At 35.8% G+C, this 23,538-nt stretch overlaps 1 protein-coding gene across 2 annotated transcripts in view; it reads left to right on the forward strand.

The window, feature by feature from the left end:
* The window catches only part of Rnf2 (ring finger protein 2), a 40,588-nt gene extending 22,618 nt beyond the window's left edge, over window positions 1-17,970 (forward strand). For both annotated transcript variants that reach the window (XM_005319692.4, XM_078022482.1), the window contains exons 2-7: window positions 8,584-8,672; window positions 11,093-11,253; window positions 12,054-12,269; window positions 14,225-14,497; window positions 15,351-15,522; window positions 15,979-17,970. In XM_005319692.4, coding sequence (XP_005319749.1) covers window positions 8,586-8,672; window positions 11,093-11,253; window positions 12,054-12,269; window positions 14,225-14,497; window positions 15,351-15,522; window positions 15,979-16,080 — 1,011 coding nt within the window. In that variant the 5' untranslated portion in view covers window positions 8,584-8,585 and the 3' untranslated portion in view covers window positions 16,081-17,970. The remainder of the gene's footprint in view (window positions 1-8,583; window positions 8,673-11,092; window positions 11,254-12,053; window positions 12,270-14,224; window positions 14,498-15,350; window positions 15,523-15,978) is intronic.
* Window positions 17,971-23,538: the final 5,568 nt, after the last annotated feature.

Genomic DNA, 23,538 nt, shown 5'->3' on the forward strand with positions numbered 1-23,538 from the left:
AGGTATTGAGTATATATTGTGGTGGGTAAGATATAGCCAGCCATCTTTCAAGAAGCTTAGAGGCTATAAATGTGCTATAGTGAAACCGAAAGTGCCATTATGATATCAAAATTTAAGTGCCTTGAAATATTTGACATATAATAGGCTGCTCTTAAAGGTAAGGAGTCAGCTAGATGCTTGTTCATGTCTATCCTTGTTCATGTCTATCCTTGGTAATATTTTTTATGATAATCTGGTAAATGGAAATAAAGTGTTTTTCTGAATTTTGTGAGCCATTCTAGCAAATTATCAAATGTGAGGAGGGGATTGTGGGACTTCCTCATTTCTTACATAGGCAGTTGGTCAAAAGTACATGAGGCCCGGACTTAGAAAGAATGTCTCAGGTGGGGGCAGTCTGTGGACTGAGCCCTAAATGGGGTCTTGAACTAACTTTAGACAGTTAAGTGTCAGAACTAAATTGAATCACTGGACACTCAGTGGTATCTGGAGAATTAAAGAATCATCTGCTGATATAAAAGAATGTACACATTTAGTGTTAGTGTCAGAAGTGTTGTTTTAGGGGATGACTCTGTATTATGGATATTGGCATTTGATTATTATACATGTTGTTGATATTTTTCTCTATTGCTAATCTTTTGAATTTGCTTATGATTTCTTTTGTTTATTTTTTTTAATAGAAATTTAAAATTTGGGGGCTGGGGATGTGGCTCAAGCGGTAGCGCACTCACCTGTCATGCATGGAGCACTGGGTTTGATCCTCAGTACCACATAAAAATAAAATAAAGATGTTGTGTCCACTGAAAACTAAAAAATAAATATTAAAAAAAAGAAATTTAAAACTTTTTTATGAGGTGAAATAGGAACCTTTCTTGTCTTGGCTTAAGCTGCCTCATCCCAATAGAATTTGACATTCTACCCTCTTTTCCTCTAGATGTTTTATAGTTTTTTTAATGTTAATTGTTTCAGGATTTTAAAATTAATTTTAAAATTAATTTCTTTGATTTAATTGAAAAAATCTCAGCAATTTTTTAAGCTATTTGAATTCTGCTCTCATATTGATAATTTCCCCCTTTTCTTTAGGTTTCTTTTTCTGATTTCTAGTGCTTAGTTCATTTTTTTCCATCTTTGTGGTTTTATTATTTAAAAATGTAGGTTATAAATATTTCTGAGTGAAATTTGTCTCACTGCATATCACATGTATTTTGGTAAGGTAGTGTTTTTATTTTATTCACTTAAAAACAACATGTAATTTTCAATTTGATATTTCCTTTAACCATTACAGTGTGTCTTTTGCCTCTGCATTAACTCATTTCTTTTTTTTTTTTTTTTGGTACTGTTTTTGAACTTGGGATTCACCTACCTCAGCCTTCTGAGTGGTTGGGATTTACAGATGTGCACCACTACGCTCAGCAAATGCCAAGTACTTGCGGTTTCCAAATGAGCATTCTGAATATCCTATTGATATTTCCCCTTTGTTTTTTTAAAACTGCCTGCTTTTCAAAATCTACTGACTTTATTTTTTAAAATTTTTAAACTTTATTTTATTTATGTGGTGCTAGGATTGAACTCTGCCTCACAGGTGCTGGGCAAGCACTCTACTACAACCCTTCCCTCCAATGTGGCTAATTCTTATATTAGATTTATTTTGTTTCTGCTTCTGCTACTGAAGTTTTCTAATACAGACAGACCAATGTTACTTTTCATTTATATATTCTCCACATATTTTATTTGTTTGTTTATTTTTGACACGTTTCTATTGTGTCAGGTATTCTTTATTCAGAAGTACAATTAACTTCCTGTAACTAGGGATTGGTCCTGTAAATGAAAGTTTATGGGATAGGGCATTGTTTTGGACAAGCCTTCAGAACCAGGCCACTGCAGACCATGCATGCCAAACCAGTGTGGAGACACTTGTGCCTTATGCCACCTATTCCACTTGAACTTTGAAATAGGTCAGTTTTCTAGAAAGCAGAGATTTCAATTAACCTGAACCTGCTTGGAAGGAAGTCCCCTCTGTTGTAACCCTGTAAGAAAAGTAACTTTGAAACAACGAATCTGTTTGTTGTACTCTTTCTTCTGTTTTCAGCCCTTTTCTCACTGTAATACAAGCTTTCTCTGTTTCAGCTCACTGAACACTTGTTTCATAGAATAAGTGTTATTGGAGTTTAATGGTGAAGGTTCCTCTAGGAGTCCCAATGGACTAGTTTCTGTCACCCATCTCAAGATGTCAATCAAAGAGAAGGAGTGTAGTGAAGGCAGGAAAGGAACTGTAATCAGTATAGATATACCACGAGGACAAGGGATATAAGTGTCCTCAGCCCTATCTTCAGAGGTTCTCACCTGAGCTTTCAGATTATAAGGAACAGAGCAGGGCAAAAGTATGTATTGCCATGTGTAATATGAATTGTAATACATTCTGCTGTCACATATAACAAATTAGAATAAAAAAAAGTATGCATTGTCAAGTAATCTTGGTCATACTGTGGTCCTTTTGATCATTATCTCTGGATAGGTCAGGAGGGGACTTGCCTTTGGCCAAAAGAAAGTTGCTGTTGCCTAGGGTGTAGTTTGACCTCATCATAAGATGTTTTTGTCATAGACCTATTCCCTGGAATCCAAAGTGAGTGCAGGACAGAATGACTCAGAGCAAAGAATATAGGTGTGAAATGGAGGCAGACCTGCACATTTTTTAATCTTGTTTTTAGTTACCTATTGAAGATTTGCAGGTTGTGGCACAAATCTTCAGGTCCATGGAAAGAATCCTTGAGACTTTGTTGATACTTCATTTCCTGTCTTCTGGTTTCAGCTTTATGTCCAGCCTTTCAGACTGTAACTGTTACCTAGGCCATCTATTTTTCTTCTTTTTCTCTTCTCTATTTATGTTAGTTTCTACATTTATAGGTGACGCTCAAATACTGTTGATTGAAGTCCCCATTTAGACGTGAAAAGCAGAAGCTAAGTGTGCTTTACATTTGGCTTGGCTGGAGCAAGGGAGAACTACAAGCAGAAATGCAACTTCTCACTAAGCCAAAGAAGAGAAAGGTTATAGAAAATTTTGGGAAGAAATTTTATAGAAATTTATAGCAAATTTGTGGAATTTACGTTAAATTTAAATGAAGCACTTTATTGACCTAGAGCAAAGAAAGATAATTTTTTGAGTTTATCTTCAGTGACTGCTAAAAGTGGAAATTGTGTGTGTGTGTGTTATCATGTTCTTCATTCAAGAGTAGACTTTATAGCCACCTCTGTATATGTGAATTGTGTCTCAAGGCAAAAATGGAATTTTTTGTTCTCAGGTCCTCTTTTGCCACTCTTTTTAGCTAGGTTAAAGGGAAGGCCAGTAAAACATCTGCATTGCTGACATGTTCTTAACAGTTTAGATAATTGTTTTGGCAATCAGCAAGGTTGGCTTTTTCCTCTTCCCTCCCTGGTCTCAGAATCCTCTGCTACACTGTCAGGTAAGATAGCATCCATGGGGTACTATTTAAGACTCTCGATACAAATAAACACTGTGATGCAGATATAACGAGAGAGAGAAAGAGAGAGAGAGAGAGAGAAAAGGACAAGAAACCTCTTCAAAGCCTTTGTTATCCTAGTTTATCAAATGGTAGCAAATTCTATTTTTCAGCATCATTTTTTTCTCATAGGTAGTTTATAAAGTTTTCTTTCTTTTGATTTTTTTTTTTTTCTGTTCATGCATTATTCTCCTGACCTTGGTGAAAAGCTTTTGGACAGTTATTTAAAATTCTCTGGTAGGGAAATTATAGCTCTGTTTCATCAAGGTCAGTTTCTGGAGATGTGTTTTATTTTTTTGTTTTGAATATATCTCCCTATTTCTTCATTCCTTAACACTGTGCATCAGACTAAACAACCACCTTTCCTAGTCTTCACAGACTGCCCTTGCACAGACACGTTAGGAGGCTCTGGCACCCCTGGTAAGTGCACAATCACCTACATGGGAGCTGGTATGAAAACTTGAGACAACTCCATGTTATAACCCTTACCCTGTTAGGAGTAAACTTTTTTTTTTTTTTTTTTTGAGAGAGAGAGAATATTTTCAATATTTATTTTTTAGTTTTCAGCGGTCACAACATCTTTGTTTGTTTGTGGGGCTGAGGATCGAACCTGGGCCACACGCATGCCAGGCAAGCGCGCTACCGCTTGAGCCACATCCCCAGTCCTAGGAGTAAACTTTGAGCGTCACCTATAAATGTAGAAACTAACATAAATAGAGAAGAGGAAAAGAACAAAGATGGATGGTCTAGGTAATAGTTACAGTCTGAAAGGCTGGAGGACAAGGCAGAAACCAGAAGACAGCCTGATCAGCCTCACTGATTGGGCAAAACCTTATATAACTGATCAGCCTAACCAGAGATTGTGGGGGCCCCACAAATCTTTGTGCTAGTCTAGTCTGCTGTGTTTGTCCTTAGTAGTCTCTAGATGTTTGGAGTATTCTGGGTTCCTCCAGCATTCTAAGACAAGCAAGACAGTTTTCTTAGCCATTACTTAGATAAGTTATGTCTTTGATCTTTACAACTGTTCCCATAGAGAAGCTAGGAGCTGTGATTTTTTCATCAGTTCTCTTCTCCTGAGCCAGGGGAGAAGGGACTACAGTAAACCATCCACTTGAACTTCTATCTCTGTTCTCACTGATCCCTCCTGGGTTAGCTCCCAGCATTCCCAAGATAGGGTAGACAGCAGTCAGTCTTCTGAAAGGATCCCAGAAAAGTTTGGATCATTGGGGGTGCAGTGCTTGTGTTCTTCCTCCCCAGGAAGAAGCTGGGAGCTAGAAGGTTTCCTACTAACAGGGTAGGGGTTATGACATGGAGTTGTCTAACAAGTTTTCATACCAGCTCCCATGTGGGTGACCCTGCACTCAGCAGGGGTGCCAGAGCCTCCTAACCACTTTCTGGATTTTTCACAAAGGGCATCTATCTGTCTTGGTGTGTTTGTGGGAAGGAAGGAGGGTCCAAGGCTTTCTATTTTGCCAACTTGCTGATGTTACTCCTAATCTAACTTTGAAAGGAAAAACACTTACATAAGGCCTTATATAAGTGTTACCCTACTTTTGCTCACTCTAGTCCCTGCTGAATATTATAAACGTTTTTTTAAAACTTCTTCCACACATCTGTTGGCTTTGGTTGTTAACTCAGTCCTAAATTGTGTCTTAATTTAGTTTCCATTGGCTTACCCAGCACTGTAGCAGTTACAAGTGGGTGTGTAGTCAATGGTTATTTTCTTAAGAGTGATCTTGATTTAGGCTTTTAGGGGAGGGAATAAAGAGGAATAGAAGGTAGATGATGAAATGAAATTATGAAGTGTTTGATATTATATATAATGAGAGCAGATTTCAGAGAGTTTGGTTTCTTTGGCTCTTGCAAGAGAATTTTTCAGGGATGTTGTTTTGAAGCCAGAGTTTCATTTTGAGGCCTTGGCATACCAATCAAAAAAGGCTAGCCATTGTACTTTCAGTACTTTCTCTCCTTATTTTTCTCGAGCTTCTCTTAGAGATATTATCTTTGACATGTCCAAAATTTCCCATAAAAGCTGAGGTAATTTTAGTAAGCATAATAATTTAGGATTATAGTAAGAACGTGTAGAGGAGACGAGTTCTGCCAAGAGAAGTTTGCAGCTTTCACTTTGACTCAAAGAGACAGTTGCTATAGCAGATATCTAGCCATACAGCTTGGTGGCTTGGGTCCATGGTAATCAAACTGTATGATTAATAGTCTGTTAATCTTTAGCCCCTGAGCATAGAAATAAAGGACAGATTGTGTCTTCAGGTAGGCATGGGATATTTCTTTTTCACTATCTACTGGACCTCTGTACTAAAGGTCTGTAAGTAATTAAAACTTATCGTGTAGCAACTCCACTACTCTTCTCACACCTTCTATATTCTCTACCTTAGTAAACTACGGTTGGTTTCACAAAGTCATCTTTGACCCTTATTTCTTACACCTTTGTCCTGTGTGTCACTTAATGGTCTATGGTTTAGTGCATATAGTTACCACATCACTCAGATTTTCTTCCAATGGTTTTTTTACCGACTTTATTGCTGTTGGTTTCTATTTTTCTATACTATGCATGAGTTTCTATAAAACTACTGGATCATGTTACTCTCTTGTTTTAAATTTCTGGTGCCTTCCAAACATAAGCATACCTGGTTTTTAGGCGTCTTTGTTTTCATACATCAGCTCTCTCTTTGGACTAAAACCCCATTGCTTTTGTACTCCAATACCACTATAGTAACTTCTTTCTAAGGCTTATTTCATCTCTGTAAAAGCTTTCCTTGACTCCTCAAATTCCCTGATCCTTCTCTATAATTCCACAATGTTTTATCCGTACTCCTCCTTAGACTTAATCTCATCATACTATGGTTTAACCATTTAAGACTATAATTTTGAGGTAAGGACCTTAGGAAACTAATGCTTGGCTAATAAATAACAGATACCTACTAAATATTTGTACAATTGGAGACCCTTTGTTTTTCTGTGCCCCAGAAGAGTTGACACTTCTCCAAGTGTTTACTTGAGTCCATCACCCTATATAAAAATAGGTGAGAAATGGGTCTTACATTATTTGATTGATTTATACTGGGACTGAAGGCAGGATTAATGAATGAGGGTAATGAAGAGATCTTGAAATGCTGTCAAATGGGAAGTAGTTGGAGGAACTACGATAGTTAGCCAAAAACAAAGATCAGGTCTCTGAATATTTAAACAATTTTCATGTAGAAAAATCATCAGATGTTAATCAGTTTCTCTTTAGAGGGGAGCTATAGGATGAAGAGTTAGCAATTTTAAGCTCAGCATTAGAACTGACTTCCTAGGGTAGAGCTATGAAAGTGGGAGCAGAATGACCTGTGGTTTAAAATATTGTAAGCAAAGCTGGACTATACGGCTATACTGGAGTGTCTGAAATTTTCTTGACTCAGTCTTAAGTTCCATGACCATGAATTTCATAAAAATATTGTTTTGAGCTAAGATCATTTTCTATGTATTCAATGATGGTTCTGCATTTTTGATAATGTTTAGTACTTTCTGTATGCCAGCATTCGGACATCAGTGGTAGTCTCTTGCTGTAAATAATTTATGTTTATAAATGGACATATTCTTATACCTCTCCTCTTTTTAATTTTGAGGAACCAAAGTATAATTTGTTTTTATTATTTTAAGATTAACAATTGCTAAAAATTAGTTTTGAGGCTTACTTTCTGTCTTCATCCATTTGACCTACTATAACAAAATACTTTAGACTGGATAACTTATAAGCAACATAAATTTACAACTCACAGTTCTAGAAACTGGAAAGTTCAAGATTAAGGCACCAGCAAATTCAGAGTCTGGTCATACATGGCACCTTCTGTGTCCTCAGATAGTAGCATGGCAAAATGGTTCCCTAAGCCTCTTAAAAGGACACTGATTTCTCAAGACCTAATAACCTCCCAAAGTCCCCACCTCTTCATACTATTGCTTTGGAGATTAGGTTTTCTAGGGAAGTTCAGACTTTTCCTTTGAAGATTTAATAATTGACTCTGCTGAAACAAACTGATAATAGGCAGATTAAAAGGAGAAAAATCATACAAATTTCCTATGAATTATGAAAGGCCAGTTGGTTGAGGCTTAACTACTGTTTTCATAGATAGGGGAGAGAGAAGTTGGAGGCTATAGGTAATTTAATTTTAGAGGGTTAATAAATAATTTTTAGGGGAGTAGGGATGAACTTCAATAGACAGTGGTCTGGGACATAGTTCCTCTGGGTTGTAGGTGTGGTGTGTGATTTTTCAATGGACCTTTATTTTATTTATTTACATGTGGTACTGAGAATTGAACCCAGTGCCTCATGCATGCTAGGCAAGTGCTTTCTCACTGAGCTACCACCCCAGCCCCAGGTGTTTGATTTTTCAGCTTCTTTCTTTTCACATGTATTTAGTCTTCCTTGGATGATGAAATTTCAGTAAGAATATTTGGCCAGACATGGTGGACATTTGTAATCCCAGGAGGCTGAGGCAAGAGGATTGCAAGTTTCAGAGCAGTCTGGGCAATTTACTGAGACCCTGTCCCAAAATAAAATGAAAAGGGGCAACAGATATAACTTGATGGTAGAGCACTTACTTACCTAGAATGTGTGAAGTTCTCTGAATTCAATCACAAAAGAAAAAAGAATATTTGGAGGCATGTATGTTCATCTTTGGCAGAACCTGTGGTAAACCAGGCAAAGGAACCTCAGAGAAAATTCTTCCCTGTGTTTGCTACTTGCCAGGTGCTCTCGCTTTTGAAGTTCAGGGAGGCATATTTTATTTTTATTTATTTTTTAAAATACCTTTTTAGTCATAGATGGACATGACTTTAATTATTAATTTATTTTTTATGTGGTGCTGAGGATTGAACCCAGTGCCTCACGCATGCTAGGCAAGCGCTCTACCACTGAGCCCCAGCCCCAGCCCAGGGAGACATATTTTAGAGTTCAGTTTTCTGAACCCACCTATAGTTTCAATCTCAGTTTTGGGGATACACATACATTCTGACCATACATTTTTCTTTCCAAATACTAAAATCATTTTTGTCTTCTTTTTATTCCTAGCAATGTCTCAGGCTGTGCAGACAAATGGAACTCAACCATTAAGCAAAACATGGGAACTCAGTTTATATGAATTACAACGAACACCTCAGGTAATATAGACAAAGATAACCTAGGGGAAATATGAGGTATATGTAAACTGGAATATAGTTTTAGAAATTGAAAACTTAAAACATACCAGTAATAGTAAATTTATATACAAGACAACCTGACTTAGGTTTGTTAGCTGACACTTCATGTATTGATTCAGGATATAATTTGTCATGAACCAAGGCTATCATAATTGTGTGTAACAGGAAAAAAACAAATAGGTAATTTTTCTGAAAAGTTTGGCCGTGCAGGGAAGCAGAGAAATGGAGCAAAATTTCAGAGGGGAATGTGGATTGAGTAGTTTTCAATTTTGTTTTGTTTTCTAAGATAGAATGCCCCTTTCCCTGCTTCCTCTTGCACATTCTAGGACATATGTAGAATGTATCTTTCACATTTCATTATGCAGCAACTCTATTGAGATAGTAATGTCACAGGCTGATTTAATGTAGAGGGAGAGATTGCTGAAGCCTGAGAGCAAATAAAATAATCCAAAGAGGGATGTCTTTGAGAAGAAATGAAGGAATTTACTTTTGATAGGAAGAGGCATAGTTCTTCTTGAAAGGAGAGAAGATAATTTATAGGTTTGATAGAAAGTGAGGAAGCTTCTTTTAATGAAATATCATATAAAGTAATCTATTGCAGGTAGAAGAATGCCTGCAGATAGAAGAAAAAGTATTAAATAGTGTAGAGAAAGAAAAAACTAGTTTGAGCAGCCTTGGATGCCCATTTCAGGCTGGTGAAATTTTTAGCAATAGCATTCTGGTTCTCCTCTTTCTTTGCCCCCACATTGTTGTATGCTCCAGGTGGTACGTTTATCCAGGATTCAATTTTGTAAGGTCTGTTCTAAAGAGGGAGATAATAATTGGTTCATCATAATAGCTGAGTGATAGTTTTCTAATCTATAAAATAGAGGTTATAATTCTTAAATCAAAAGTTTGTGTGTTAGAATTTTGAGTGTTCTAACACAAATATTTAGGGACTGGAGTTGTGGCTTGGTGGTAGAGCACTTGCCTAGCATGTATGAGGCCCTAGGTTCGATTCTCAGCACCACATATAAATAAATGAATAAAATAAAGGTCCATCAACATCTAAAAAAAATTTTAAAAAAAATACAAATATTTATGTATGAGGTGATAGTGGTAGATACACTAAGTACCCTGATCTTATTATTATACACTATATACAAGTATTGGAATGTTATACTGTGTCCCATAACTATGTATAATTACTATATTTTAATTAAAAATGTATTTTTAAAAAACAATAACACAGGAAAAAAGTATGCTTGTTTAAGTAAAGTAAAATGTTTACAGTGCTTTGTGTAGAGAGATTAAAACGTAATAATTACTTAATAATAATGGTAATTATTATTGTAAATTTAAATATATTCTACTTGAGCCCTTTATGGACATTATCTATAATTACTGACTTGGCTTGAAAGTGGTTGATCTCTGGCCATATTGAAGAAAGCACAAGTAAGATGGAGAGCAGTGGAAACAGGAAGTGTCTGTAGCATGCTGGAAAACCCTTACTTGCAGCTTCTCTATTACTTTTCATTACCCACCTTACAAGAACTTTCTTTAGTCCATCTGAGCTGATATTGGTGGCTGTAGAGTTAGGTAATCTTTTGTTCTTAGTGCCACTTGTAGGGAGGATTTACTAATCACTCTGTTGCAGGGTATCCTGGAATTCTTCATTGGAACTCCAAATGCATTTTTGCAGACAGTTAGGGACAGTTACATATGGTAATACACTTCAGATGTGTTGTGGTTTAAAATAGTTGTGGGTTAGTCTGAAAACCTGAACACTTTTTTATAGAATTGCTCTTAGGATAATACTTTTTTGAGGTTAAAAAGTGATTTAGAAATGAAATCCTATTAAATTGATAAATCAATATGTACTTTTGTTGGAATCTTAAAATACTTTCATTGGTAGCATGGAACACAATTTAATAAAGTGGTAATTTTTGAAGATGGAAGAATTCTTATAGTTCAATTAGTCCTAACTTCCTTATTTTGCAGACAAAATAAAATAGTGTCATAATAATTTAGAGGTACAGAATTAATAACTAGAGCTACTAAGGTATATGATTTCAAATTCAAATATATGCATTTTAGTTATCTATTCAAATATATTCAAATGTGCTTTTTAATCACACCAGGATAATTTTTTACTACTAAGTTTTTGTATACATTGTTATCTTTAGCATTAAAATAAAAGTATTTATGAAGTGATGGTGGGGTTGAGGGGAATTAGATTATATTATAGCTGAAAGAAGATTGATTATGAGTTAACAGTGGTAGTAGTTGGGTGATGGATACATACATGTTAATTTTTACCATTTTCAGTACTTTTATATGGTCAGATTTGTTCATAATTTTTTAAAAAATTAGCATTCAATTTTAAAGTGAATCTCTTACAGGAGGCAATAACAGATGGCTTGGAGATTGTGGTTTCACCTAGAAGTCTACACAGTGAATTAATGTGCCCAATTTGTTTGGATATGTTGAAGAACACCATGACTACAAAGGAGTGTTTGCATCGTTTTTGTGCAGATTGTATTATCACAGCCCTTAGAAGTGGGTATGTTGAAATAAGTTATACTGTGTACTTAAATTGTACCATGACAGGGCTCTCTGGAGTTGGAGAAATGTATTCCGACCAAAGTATTTGGTTAAAGCCTAGTTTTTAATTATTGGCAAATATTTGTTTTGAAATCATTGGTTTCATGTAATTTCAGAAGTCTCATAGGATAAGTATTTATTTTGATAAAATTATAAAACATGAAACCATGGCTTTCCTATTTGTTAAATATATAAAATAATATCCATATGAAAGTGTTATTCTAAGAAAAAAATTGATAACCTGTAAGTAAGTAGAAGGTAATTTTTCCTTGTATGGCAAGGATATTAGAAGAGGGAAATATAGATTAGAAAAGGACAGTTGGGTGTTGTGGTGCACACCTATAATCCCAGTGACTCAGGAGGCTGAAGCAGGAGGATCCTATATTCATACTTCAGCAACTTGGTGAAACCCTGTCTCAAAATAAAAGGGCTGGGAATGTAGTTGAGCCGTAGAATGCCCCTAGGCTCAATCCCCAGTACTGTGAGAAAAAAGAAGGGGGGGGATGATTTTTATTTCTAAAATGGTTGTATGTAAATTATTATTAAAAAGTATTCAAATTTTTCTATTTGTAAGTGATGGTGTCTAAGATTTCTAAAATTTTACTTACCTACTGGTTAGATTTTTCAGGAAAGTTCAGATTAATCATTTAAAATTCTGTGACTTAGTAAAAATGATAACTGTAATAAAGAACTGGATATTTTTGTCTTTAGCCCAAGATACTAGCATTATTTGCATTTTTCTCTCCTCTTTTTATTTAGCAACAAAGAATGTCCTACTTGTCGGAAAAAGCTAGTTTCCAAAAGATCACTAAGGCCAGATCCAAACTTTGATGCACTCATCAGCAAAATTTATCCAAGTCGTGATGAGTATGAAGCTCATCAAGAGAGAGTATTAGCCAGGATCAACAAGCACAATAATCAACAGGCACTCAGTCACAGCATTGAGGAAGGACTGAAGATACAGGCCATGAACAGGTAAATGGGAAAGAGAGACTGACCTGATAGCCATTTTTCTGAATATTAAATATTGAATTTACTTTTTGAAAAGTGTAAATAAAAGATGGTAACAAATCGTAGTACTACATGAGTACCTTTTCATTATAATATATGCTTGTAGGCCTAATTAGGGTATTCCTTTTTCTTTCTTCTTTTCTTTTTTAATTAGATATTGATGGACCTTTATTTTATTCATTTATTTGTATGTGGTGCTGAGATTGAACCCAGTGCTTCACACATGTTAGGCAAGTGCTCTACCACTGAGTCACAACCCCAGCTCAGGGTATTCCTTTTAAAACACCGGAATCTAGCTTGGAGCAGTTTTACATGCCTATAATCCCAGATGCTGGGGAAACAGGGGCAGGAGAGGATCACAAATTCAAGGCCTGGGCAGTTTAGCAAAATGCTGTTTCAGAATAAAAAATTAAAAAGAGTTGTGGATGTAGCTTGGTGGTAGAGCACTCCTTAGATCCTCAGCACCACACACACCAAAAACCTCCCAAAACCATGAAACAAATTTTACTGTCTAGGGGCTGTGGTTATAGCTCAGTGTAGAGTGCTGGCCTAGTATATGTGAGGTTCTATCCTCAGCACCACAAATAAAGAAAAAAAGAAAGAAAGTATTGTGCCCATTTACAGCTAAACAATAAATAAAATTTAAAAGTGTTTAAAAATTTTTTTACTGTCTCTTAGCCATTTTTGAGTGTGGAGTTCAGTTGTGTTAAGTACATTTACACTGTTTTGCAACCAATCTCCAGAATCCTTTTTATCTTTTAAAACTCCAGCTTACCAATTAAGCAGTAACTCCCCATTTCCCTTCCTAGCCCCTGCACATGGTAGCTACCATTTTATTTTTTGTTTATATAAATTGATAACCTCATATAAGGGATTCAGTATTTGTCTTTTTGTGACTGGTTTATTTCACTTTAGCATAGTATTTTCAACATGTTTCTCCACATGGTAGTATGGGACCAGAGTTCATTCCTTTTTAAGACTGAATAATATCCCACTGTGTATCTTTTTGAATCATAATTTTGCCCTTGAATGCATTAATCTTTGTTTTAAAATTTTTGAGATGATCCATAGATTTTTGTAAGTAGAATTTTACTTTTTTAAATTATTTTTAAAATCAATAGGTTATCCTTGTTACTGGCAATAAACATACTAATCTCAGAAGTACATGTCATTCTTTCCTATCTTTTTCATCATCCCTCTCATTGTGCATACAGGTAGAAACAGGCAATATTGTAGAAAGAATGTGGTCTGTTATCACATTCTAGCTTTCTTCCTGCCATTTATTTAACTTTGTAACTCAGTTTCTTTGGCTTTTCTTAACTACAAATTGATGGAAATGTATTGCCTTGCCAGATTGTTTTGAGGAGTAAAGGAGATTATGAACACAAAGTTCCTTGCCCAGTAATTGGCTTTAGAATTTGAGCTTGTTAGCTGAGCTGCATCTGTATCCATCCCATTTTCCTCATTTGCATTACATTAGCAGACTTTGAGACAAGTCTCCCGGGAGCTAGTGCTAAATATCCATCCTCCTCTATATTATATTTGCTTAACAGTGTTCTAATTTACACCTGAAAGAGGCATAAATAACTTCCCTTAGAGGTTTTACTTTTTCAAATTTGAATCATGCCTTTCTTTAGAATTATAGTCTTATAAAAATGATAAAATATAAACAAGACTTACCAGTATAAAAGTGAGTTGACAAATTGGTTTAAATCAATAAAGTGTGTGGTGAGATTTTCTAGACCGTTCAGGGACATGTGGGAAGCAATGATATTATTCAACTAACCAAATTGACTTATCAAAATTTTTTAGAATTCTAAAGTTCAGTAGCAAACATGCTTCATATTTGATGGTTTAAAGGCCTAAATATAAATTTATGCATCCTTTATTTTCTTTTTCTCCCCCTTCTCCTTAACTAGATTACAGCGAGGCAAGAAACAGCAGATTGAAAATGGCAGTGGAGCAGAAGATAATGGTGACAGTTCACATTGTAGTAATGCATCCACACATAGCAATCAGGAAGCAGGCCCTAGTAACAAACGGACCAAAACATCTGATGATTCTGGGCTTGAACTTGATAATAACAATGCAACAGTGGCAATTGATCCAGTAATAGATGGTGCTAGTGAAATTGAATTAGTATTCAGGCCTCATCCCACACTTATGGAAAAAGATGACAGTGCACAGACAAGGTAAATGTGTGGGCTAGTTTTAGCTATATGAGTTCAAAATGTTTAATTTGGAGTTAAAAGGTGACTGTGACTTTTTTATGGGGGACCATGGTGTTGGGTTTGATTCTTAACACTATGGTCCCCCATAAAAAAGGTAGGGAGCAATTTTGCATAAGAAATAGAAGCAGTATTTGTCATCTATTGTTAGGGTTCAGCTTGTTTATATAGGTCCTGCATGGCTTTCTTTTCCTATGTACCTCCATCCAAAGTTGTACATATGAAAAGAACGACCCTCCTAGGTAGAGGACAGGAAAGGACCATATCAGGTACCAAAAGGCTTTTAAAATTCAAGCTGCAAAGATGCATTTGCCTCTGTATTCCCAGCATCCTGCCTGTGTGATTGAGTGCAGATTAACAAAATAATAATTGAATGAATGAATGAATGAATGAATAGAATTACAATGTTTTTAAAAAATCCCTAGAACTTCTATGCTCAGTTTTTAAAAACAGAAATTTTAAATCTTATACAATAAACAATTTGCTGATATTCTTACTATTCCTCTTGCTGCCATAGGCAGTAGATCTTAATCATTGGGGTTGAAGGGCATATTGTACTTTCTGTAGTACTTTGTGTATATTTTTTTATTTTTGTCACTTTTTACAGGAGGTAAGGATGGTAGAGCTTTCATATCCGACAGTGAGCGTGTTGTACCTTTCAATTAGAAAGTTTTAGGTTATAGAGCAACAAATTTGTTACTTTGTCAATAATTGAAACATTAGCATTTCACTTTAGCTTTTCTAGAAATATAATGCATAATTTACATTTTTCTCAGGGTATTCTACAAATTAAATTTTTAATTTTTAATTCTTCCAGATATATAAAGACTTCAGGTAATGCCACTGTTGATCACTTATCCAAGTATCTGGCTGTGAGATTAGCTTTAGAAGAACTTCGAAGCAAGGGAGAATCAAACCAGATGAACCTTGACACAGCCAGTGAGAAGCAGTATACCATTTATATAGCAACAGCAAGTGGCCAGTTCACTGTGAGTATTTAAAATAATGGACTATTTATAAAATAATAGGAGCATCTTGACCAGCTCGAGTGGGGAGTGGTGGGGTGAGACTTAAGAAAACAATGTATAGCCCTAAGACCCCTAGAAAAGAAATTGCAACAGAGTAGTTCACTTTTGATATTCCCTAAGATTATAAAAAAAAAGAGCTGGGAATGTTGGTACATGCCTGTATTCCCATGCCTATAAACTAGCTAAGGCTGAGACAGGAGGATCACAAGTTCAAAGGCAGCCTCAGGAATTTAGCAAAGCTCTAAGCAACGTAGTGAGATAAAAATGGCTGGGGATATGGCTCACTGGTGAAGTGCCCCTGGGTTCAATCCCCAGGACTAAAAATAAAAAAGATTCTGTAGACTTCTGTTTTCGTTTTATCTCGCTATTATTGTGCTTCATGCAGTTTTTATAATTTTTTTTTCTTTTTTCTTTTAGGTATTAAATGGCTCTTTTTCTTTGGAATTGGTCAGTGAGAAGTACTGGAAAGTGAATAAACCCATGGAACTTTATTACGCACCCACCAAGGAGCACAAATGAGCTTTTAAAAACCAATTCTGAGACTGAACTTTTTTATAGCCTGTTTCTTTAATATTAAAGATGTACCATCATTACTTTTATGGACAGATCTTGGATATGTTGTTCAATTTTTCTTTCTGAGCCAGACTCGTTTACACTTTTAGAATCATTTCCCCTTAATTTAAGATTTACTTTTTGAAAGGGACTATAGTTATTCAGTATTTTTGCTTTCCTTTGAAGAATATATCTAAGTTGTGTGCTTTCACAAAGTATGGTTCCATTGGGAGCACCTTTGACCTGGGAATTTTTCATAGTTCTGTATTCTTAAGTGAAGATTCAGTTGGCCGTCCTTTTCCGTCTCCCCTCAAAAGTTTTTTAGGCCTACAGATTGTTAATATGTATTCTGACTTTTTTTCCTTGGAGTCTTGTATATTTATAGTTTTCTATATAAACTGTAGTATCTTCATGAAGACTGAGGCTCAAACTTACTGTGCTTAAAAACAATTCTCATAGGATTATTATTTTCATGGTATTTTCTTCCATAATATCTCGTTTTTAAAAGAGGTTCTGTATGAACTTGGTGTCCATTGTCATGCAATGTTATTTTTTTTTTTTTCCTTTTTTCCTTCCTGTAAGTTTAGATGTTCTGGTCTTGGGGAAGAGAATCAAAACCTTAAGTTCTATGAGCACATGGGTCATTGACATATTTCACTGAAGAAAGAAAAATTAAATTGGTAGTAATACGTAGTCCTCAATTGTTTATTTAAGCTTTTTGTGTTAGTTCCTACTGTCACTTTAGTTCCTTTATTATGTGTTTGATGTTTTTTTACCCTATTAAAATATCAGAAATATGGAGATATTTTGCACTTTAGCCTTGATGAAAAGTACAAGATATGTTCAAAGCTTCCCTAATTCTTTTCTTATTGGTAGCCACATAAGTTTTGAGAACAATGTGGTACATGGAAAAAATAGGTTTGCTTCTGTTTGAAAAGTGTGCTTAGCATTTTAAGTTGCTGTACCAGTGTATAAATTTGGTGCTCTGCTAATTATACTCTGTAGAAGCAGATTAATGGAGCTTAAGCCCTGCTTTGATAAATAGTGAAAGGTAATTCTGTAGAAGAATGTCAGCCACTACAACAGGGTGAAGTTATTCTACTCTTACTAGTTTTATATTACGGGACAGTGTTGACTGGGAGCCAGAAGGCTTTATGCTAACAGGTCAGAAAAAAGATTGACTTAAATGTTATTTTCATTCCTGTCCTGATTGTAGGTATGTTTTAAATTTTATATTATCCACAGTATTTACAAAGACATGTTTTGCATTGAGAAATTAACCCCAAAGGGTTTTGAGAGGAGGGAGTAGACCTCCAATACCGCTGTAACTAAAGTCTGTCTAGTCATTGTAAATATTTATCTGTCAATTTTGACAGATTGGGACCAGCTTGATGTTTTAAAACTTGAGTATAAAAATTTAAAGGCTTATTCAATTTTTTACCATTTTATTGAATATATTTGAAATCTGTTTTTACAGTTTTTTTGGTAATTGTGCCATGAAATTTGAAAACCACCAAAAATTAAGAGAAGTTTTATAAATTCCTTTTCTGGTGTAATGTTAAGTTGTATAGATTATTAATGCATGTCCAATGAATATAACCCTGGTTTTGTGATAAATCTGCTTAGATTTTATTGGTGACATGTTAGATTAGTGGTTGCATTACATAACTAAATTCCCATTGTGGTTATTAATTGAAATTGTCTTTAAGCAGAAAGTTATTTGTGACTATAAGCTTTGTGCTTAGAGAATGTATGTTTTTATCTGTCAGTATGGGAGGACATAAACTGTTTGCATCATTAGTGAAGTCATTGGATGTGTAATCCTTTGCAAGATGTAATTATAGGTATTTCATAGAACATTGAGAGTGTGTGTATATATATGTGTGTGTGTTGTGGCAGGGGAAGTAGAGATTGTTGGCCATCACTACTGGCCAGGGGTTCGTAAATACAAGTAATTTCTGTATCCACAGGCTCAAGTGACTCACCAAACTTGATAAAGGCCTTTAAAGTATACATTTTTTTTTTAAGTTTATTATGGTAATATATATATAGTCAAATTTACCATTTTAACTTTTTGGGGGGTGGGTAGGTGAGGGGAGACAGAATCTGGCTATTTGCTTAGGTTGGCCTCAAACTTCAGGACTCAAATGATTCTTCTGTCTCATCTTTCTGAGTAGCTGGGACATGGAGGCTCACTCCACCATGCCCAGTTCATTGGGATAAGATACATTGACAGTGTGGTGTAATGTTTACCATTATCTATTTCCAAATCTTTTTCATCATTCCAAAAAGAAAGTTTATACAGTAAATAATCTCCATAAACTCTTCCCTTGTTATGTGACTGGATAATAACATGTAAATACCATATTTTGTTTACTCATGTATTAATAGACACTTTTTGGTATTGTGAGTAACACTATAACAAACATTATTACTATGTAAGTATAAAATTGAGTCCCTGCTTTCTATTTAAGATATATAGGTAGAAATGGAACTACTAGATCATACTGTAATTTTCTTTGATTTTTTTGAGGTACTCCAAAGTTATTTTCCAGTGGCTGCAACATTTTACATTGCCATCAGCAGTGAATAAGAGTTGCAGTTTTATACATCTCTGCAACACTATTTTTTTTAAATAGCAATCCTAATTGTTATATTTAACCATCCTAATGGGTGTGTCCTCCAACTGTAGTTTTTACATTTCCTTAATGACTTTTGATGTTGAGCATGTTTTCATGTACTAGTTGACTATTTGTGTATCATGTGTAGAGAAATGTGTATTCACATCCTCGGCTCCTTCCACCACCATCACTGCAGGTATCAAACCTAGGGCCTTGTATGTGCCAGGCAAGCATTCTTATCACTAAGCTTCATGCCCAGTGCTTTATTATTAATATTACTTTTTGAGATGAGGGGGGTGTCTCAATATGTTGTCTCATCTGACATTGAACTCCTGGGCTCAAGCAGTTCTGCCTTTGCCTCCCAAGGAGCCAAGACCGCAGGTGTCCTGGCTCCTTTGCCCATTTTAAATTAGGTTGTTATTGGGTTGTACAAGTTCTTTATATATTCTGGAAATTATTATATGACATGCAAATGTTTCCCCCATTCTGTGTCTGTGTTTTTTTGGGGTTTTTTTGTTTTGTTTTGTTTTTTGCTCTTGATCAGTATCCTTAATGTACAGAAATGTTTAATTTTGATGAAATCCATTTCATCTATTTTTTTTTCTTCTGTTAGCTGTGCTTTTGGTGTCATTGAAGAAATCATTGTGCTATCCAGTATCATGAAGAGTTTCCTGTTTTTGTCTTAAGAGTTTCATAGTTTTATCTTTTACACATAGGTCTTTGATCCATTTTGTTTTGGATATGGTGAAATTTCAGGATCCAACTTTAATTATTTGCATGTGGACATCCAGTTTTCTTAGCCATAGAATAGTTCATTCTCCAAAGTGATTTTGGCATCCTTGTTCAAAATCAGTTGCCTGCATATGAGAGGGACTTTGTATTTTATTTTGGGACTTTATATTTTAATGGTCTGTTTGTCGTTACACTTGTGCCACACTGGGTTTTTTTTTTTTGTTTGTTTTTTGTTTTTAGAGAGAGAGAATTTTAATATTTATTTTTTAGTTTTCGGTGGACACAACATCTTTGTATGTGGTGCTGAGGATCGAACCCGGGCCGCACGCCTGTCAGGCGAGCATGCTACCACTTGAGCCACATCCCCAGCCCCTCTGCCACACTGTTTTGATTAAGTTTTACATTACCATTTTCAATCCTGTGAACCTCATGAGGAATAAATTTTACATTATCATTTTTTTTAATGTTTTTTAGTTTTCGGTGGGCACAACATCTTTATTTTTATGTGGTGCTGAGGATCAAACCCAGCGCCCCATGCATGCCAGGCGAGCACGCTACCACTTGAGCCACATGCCCAGCCCTACATTATCATTTTTAATCCTTTGAAACTTTGGAAGAAAACATCATTTCCTTGTGAACTTGAGAAAGCTTAGGCTCATGATTCATTCAAACATAAGGTAGTTGAAATGACTGATGAGAAAAGGCATCTCTTAAATTTCCATGGCATTTTATTTAGAAATACTTGCAAATATCTACACACACACACACCTTTTGCATGCTCATCTTACAAGCATAATTAAAGGAATTTTAATTAGTGTGCAGTTGTAGCTGAAAACTTAACCTTTCTGTTACAGTGGAGCACCCAAGGATCTCTTAAAAATCCACTGTTGTGTAAAAGCAACATGAACAACAAAAGTTGTCAAAATCAGCTTTTTCAGAACTCTAGAATTAACCAAAGGCTTCTAAGAATTGGAAGAACATACATGTAAGTTTTGTAGTATTTTTTTAAAGTTCCCTATGCTGCTTTCCCAAGCTCTAGAGTAACCTTGAAGATGCTTTCTCCCACCTGATAGCTGTAAAAACCATCATTGAGCCAACCACTAGAGAGAGTGAAGATCCCCCAATGAGTTAAGTTTGGAGTCCCCCCAAAACAGTACTTTAACTCCCCCCAAGTCTCATGTCAATTGTCACTATTTGTTTCTGTTGTTGTTTGTATCAGGGATTGAACTCAGGGGCACTCGACCACTGTTGCATCCCTAGTCCTATTTTCTATTTTATTTAGAGACAGGGTCTCACTTCACTGAGACCTCAATTTTGCTTAGGCTGGCTTTGAACTCATGATCCTCCTGCCTCAGCCTCCCGAGCTGCTGGGATTACAGGCGTGTGCTACCGCACCTGGTATCAGTTGTCACTATTTGATTTTACTTTTTGAAAAGCTTTACTTTCAGAGCTTGTCTTTTTTTGATCTGATTCAGCTCATTTAATGCAAAAAGCTCAGTTTCTAGGGATTTTGTGGGGGGAAAAAATACTTTATAACACATGAATTTTGACACCAAAGTAAGGAAAAAAGATGAAGCACAATATGTCTAAACTAAATGGGGAGAAGTATTCACCAAATAGTAAATATCAAGAGATAAATTATGAAAAAATAAAATTGAAATATGGATTAAAAACTCACTAGAGGGTCTTGGCATTTTTCAACTATCAGAATAACGAACTTGAAGGCAACTCAATTGAAAATATCCTGTCTGCAAATATATATAACAAATGAGTCTTAGCATTAGAGACTGTAGGATACTACCAAGTATTACTAATTTGGTAGAATGTAGATTCCAAAAAGAGAAATGGGCAGGAAGTATATTTGAAGAAATCATTGTCAGAAACATGAGTTTGATGAAAAACAACTGCACAAACAGAAAGCTCCACAAACTATGATAGAGCCACGAAGGAAAAAATCTTTGAAGCAGGAAGAGAAAAGCAGTTTATTACATAGAAGAGATAAGAAATATTAAAGGGAGTCTTTCATGCTTCACTTAAAACAAATAGTCCAATCAATAAATGGGCCAAGAACCTGAACGGAGACTTCTCAGAAGAGGATATATAATCAATCAAAAAATATACAAAAAAATGCTTATCATCTCTAGCAATCAGAAATGCAAATTAACAGTACTCTAAGATACCATCTCACTCCAGTAATAATGGCTGCCATTATGAAGACAGACAAGTGCTGGCGGGGATGTGGGGGAAAAGATACACTCATACACTGCTGGTGGGAGTGCAAATTGGTACAGCCAATTTGGAAAGCAGTATGGATATTCCTTGGAAAACTGGGAATGGAACCACCATTTGACCCAGCTATTCCTCTTCTTGGACTATACCCAAAGGACCTAAAAACAGCATATTACAGGGACACAGCCACATCAATGTTTATAGCAACACAATTCAAAATAGCTAAATGTGGAGCCAACCTAGATGTCCTTCAGTGGATGAGTGGATAAAAAAGAATGTGGCATTTATACACAATGGAATATTACTCATCAATAAAAAAGAATAAGATCATGGCATTTGCAGGGGAATGGATGGCATTAGAGAAGATTATGCTAAGTGAAGTTAGCCAATCCAAAAAAACAAGTGCTGAATATCTTCTCTGATATAATGGGTATGACTCAAAATGGGGTTGGGAGGGAGAGCAAGGGAGGAAGATTATCTCTAGATAGGGAATAGGGGTGGGAGGGAAAGGGAGGGAGAAGGGGAATAGCATGGATGGTGAAAGACCCTCATCACTATACAAAATACATGTATGAAGATGTGAATTTGGTGTCAACATACTTTATATAATCCGAAATATGATGAATTATGATATAATAGTGTATTAAGAATTGTAATGCAAAAATAAAAGACATTGGATAGTAACATGAAGTATACAAGAAATAGCACTGGTGCTGGGTGCGGTGGTGCACGCCTGTAATCCCAGCGGCTCAGGAGGCTGAGGCAGGAGGATGGTGAGTTCAAAGCCAGCCACCGTAATGAGACCCTGTCTCTAAATAAAACATAAAATAGGGCTGGGGATGAGGCTCAGTGGTTGAGTGCCTCTTGAGTTCAATCCCTGGTTACCCCCTAAAAGAAATAGCACTGGTAAAGGTAATTGAATAGCTAAAATGTTAACTGAGGCTGCTATAACAAAATAGCAGATGGCTAAAAACAAAAGGCCCCACTTCCAAATATCATTGGGGGTTAGGAATATAACAAAGGAATTTGGAGAAATGGTTGGTTGATGAAGTGTTTTTTTGATTTTTTTTATACTTTTGATTATAAGAAAATTGTATACAGTTGTTTGATGATGGTGATAGGTTATAAGAAGTAACCATTAGGTGACTTCTTTGTATAAACATACCTAGATAGCATGGCCTTACACAACTAGGCTATTTGGTTCTGCCTGAAGGACCTAGTCTACAGTGTTTAGTTACTGTACTGAATACTGTTGATAGCTGACTTATATTGGTAACTTTCTAGGTAAACAGAAACGATACAGTGGAAATATAAGCCAGGCTGGGCGTGCTGGCACACGCACTTGTAATTCCAGAGGCTCTTGAGGCTGAGGCAGGAAGATTGTGGGTTGAAAGCCAACCTCTGCAAAAAGCAAGCCACTAAGCAACTCAGTGAGACCCTGTCTAAATAAAATACAAAATAGGGCTGGGGATGTGACTCAGTGGTCGAGTGCTCCTGAGTTCAATCTCCGGTACCCTCCCCAAAGAAATATAAGCCAGGAGTGATGATGCACATGAGAAGTCTAGCTACTGGGAAGACCTAAGTGGGGCAAACTCTCAGGCCCATAAGTTTTTGAAACTAGCTTGGGTAACAGCAAGATCTTATTAAAAGTACACCTGTATGGGGTACTGTTATGAATGTAATCTGTAGGACTGGAACTCCTCCAGGTGAGTCAGGTAGTGACTGTGAAAGCCTAGGATGGTACTGTACACTGCTGTAGACTTTATATAAACACTGCATTCAGGCTACACTAAATTGATAAAGTAAATTCTTCGTCCAATAGTAAGTCAACCTATAATAGTAT

This window comes from Ictidomys tridecemlineatus, chromosome 10 (genome assembly GCF_052094955.1).
Source record: "Ictidomys tridecemlineatus isolate mIctTri1 chromosome 10, mIctTri1.hap1, whole genome shotgun sequence".
In the NCBI taxonomy this organism is placed as follows: domain Eukaryota; kingdom Metazoa; phylum Chordata; class Mammalia; order Rodentia; family Sciuridae; genus Ictidomys; species Ictidomys tridecemlineatus.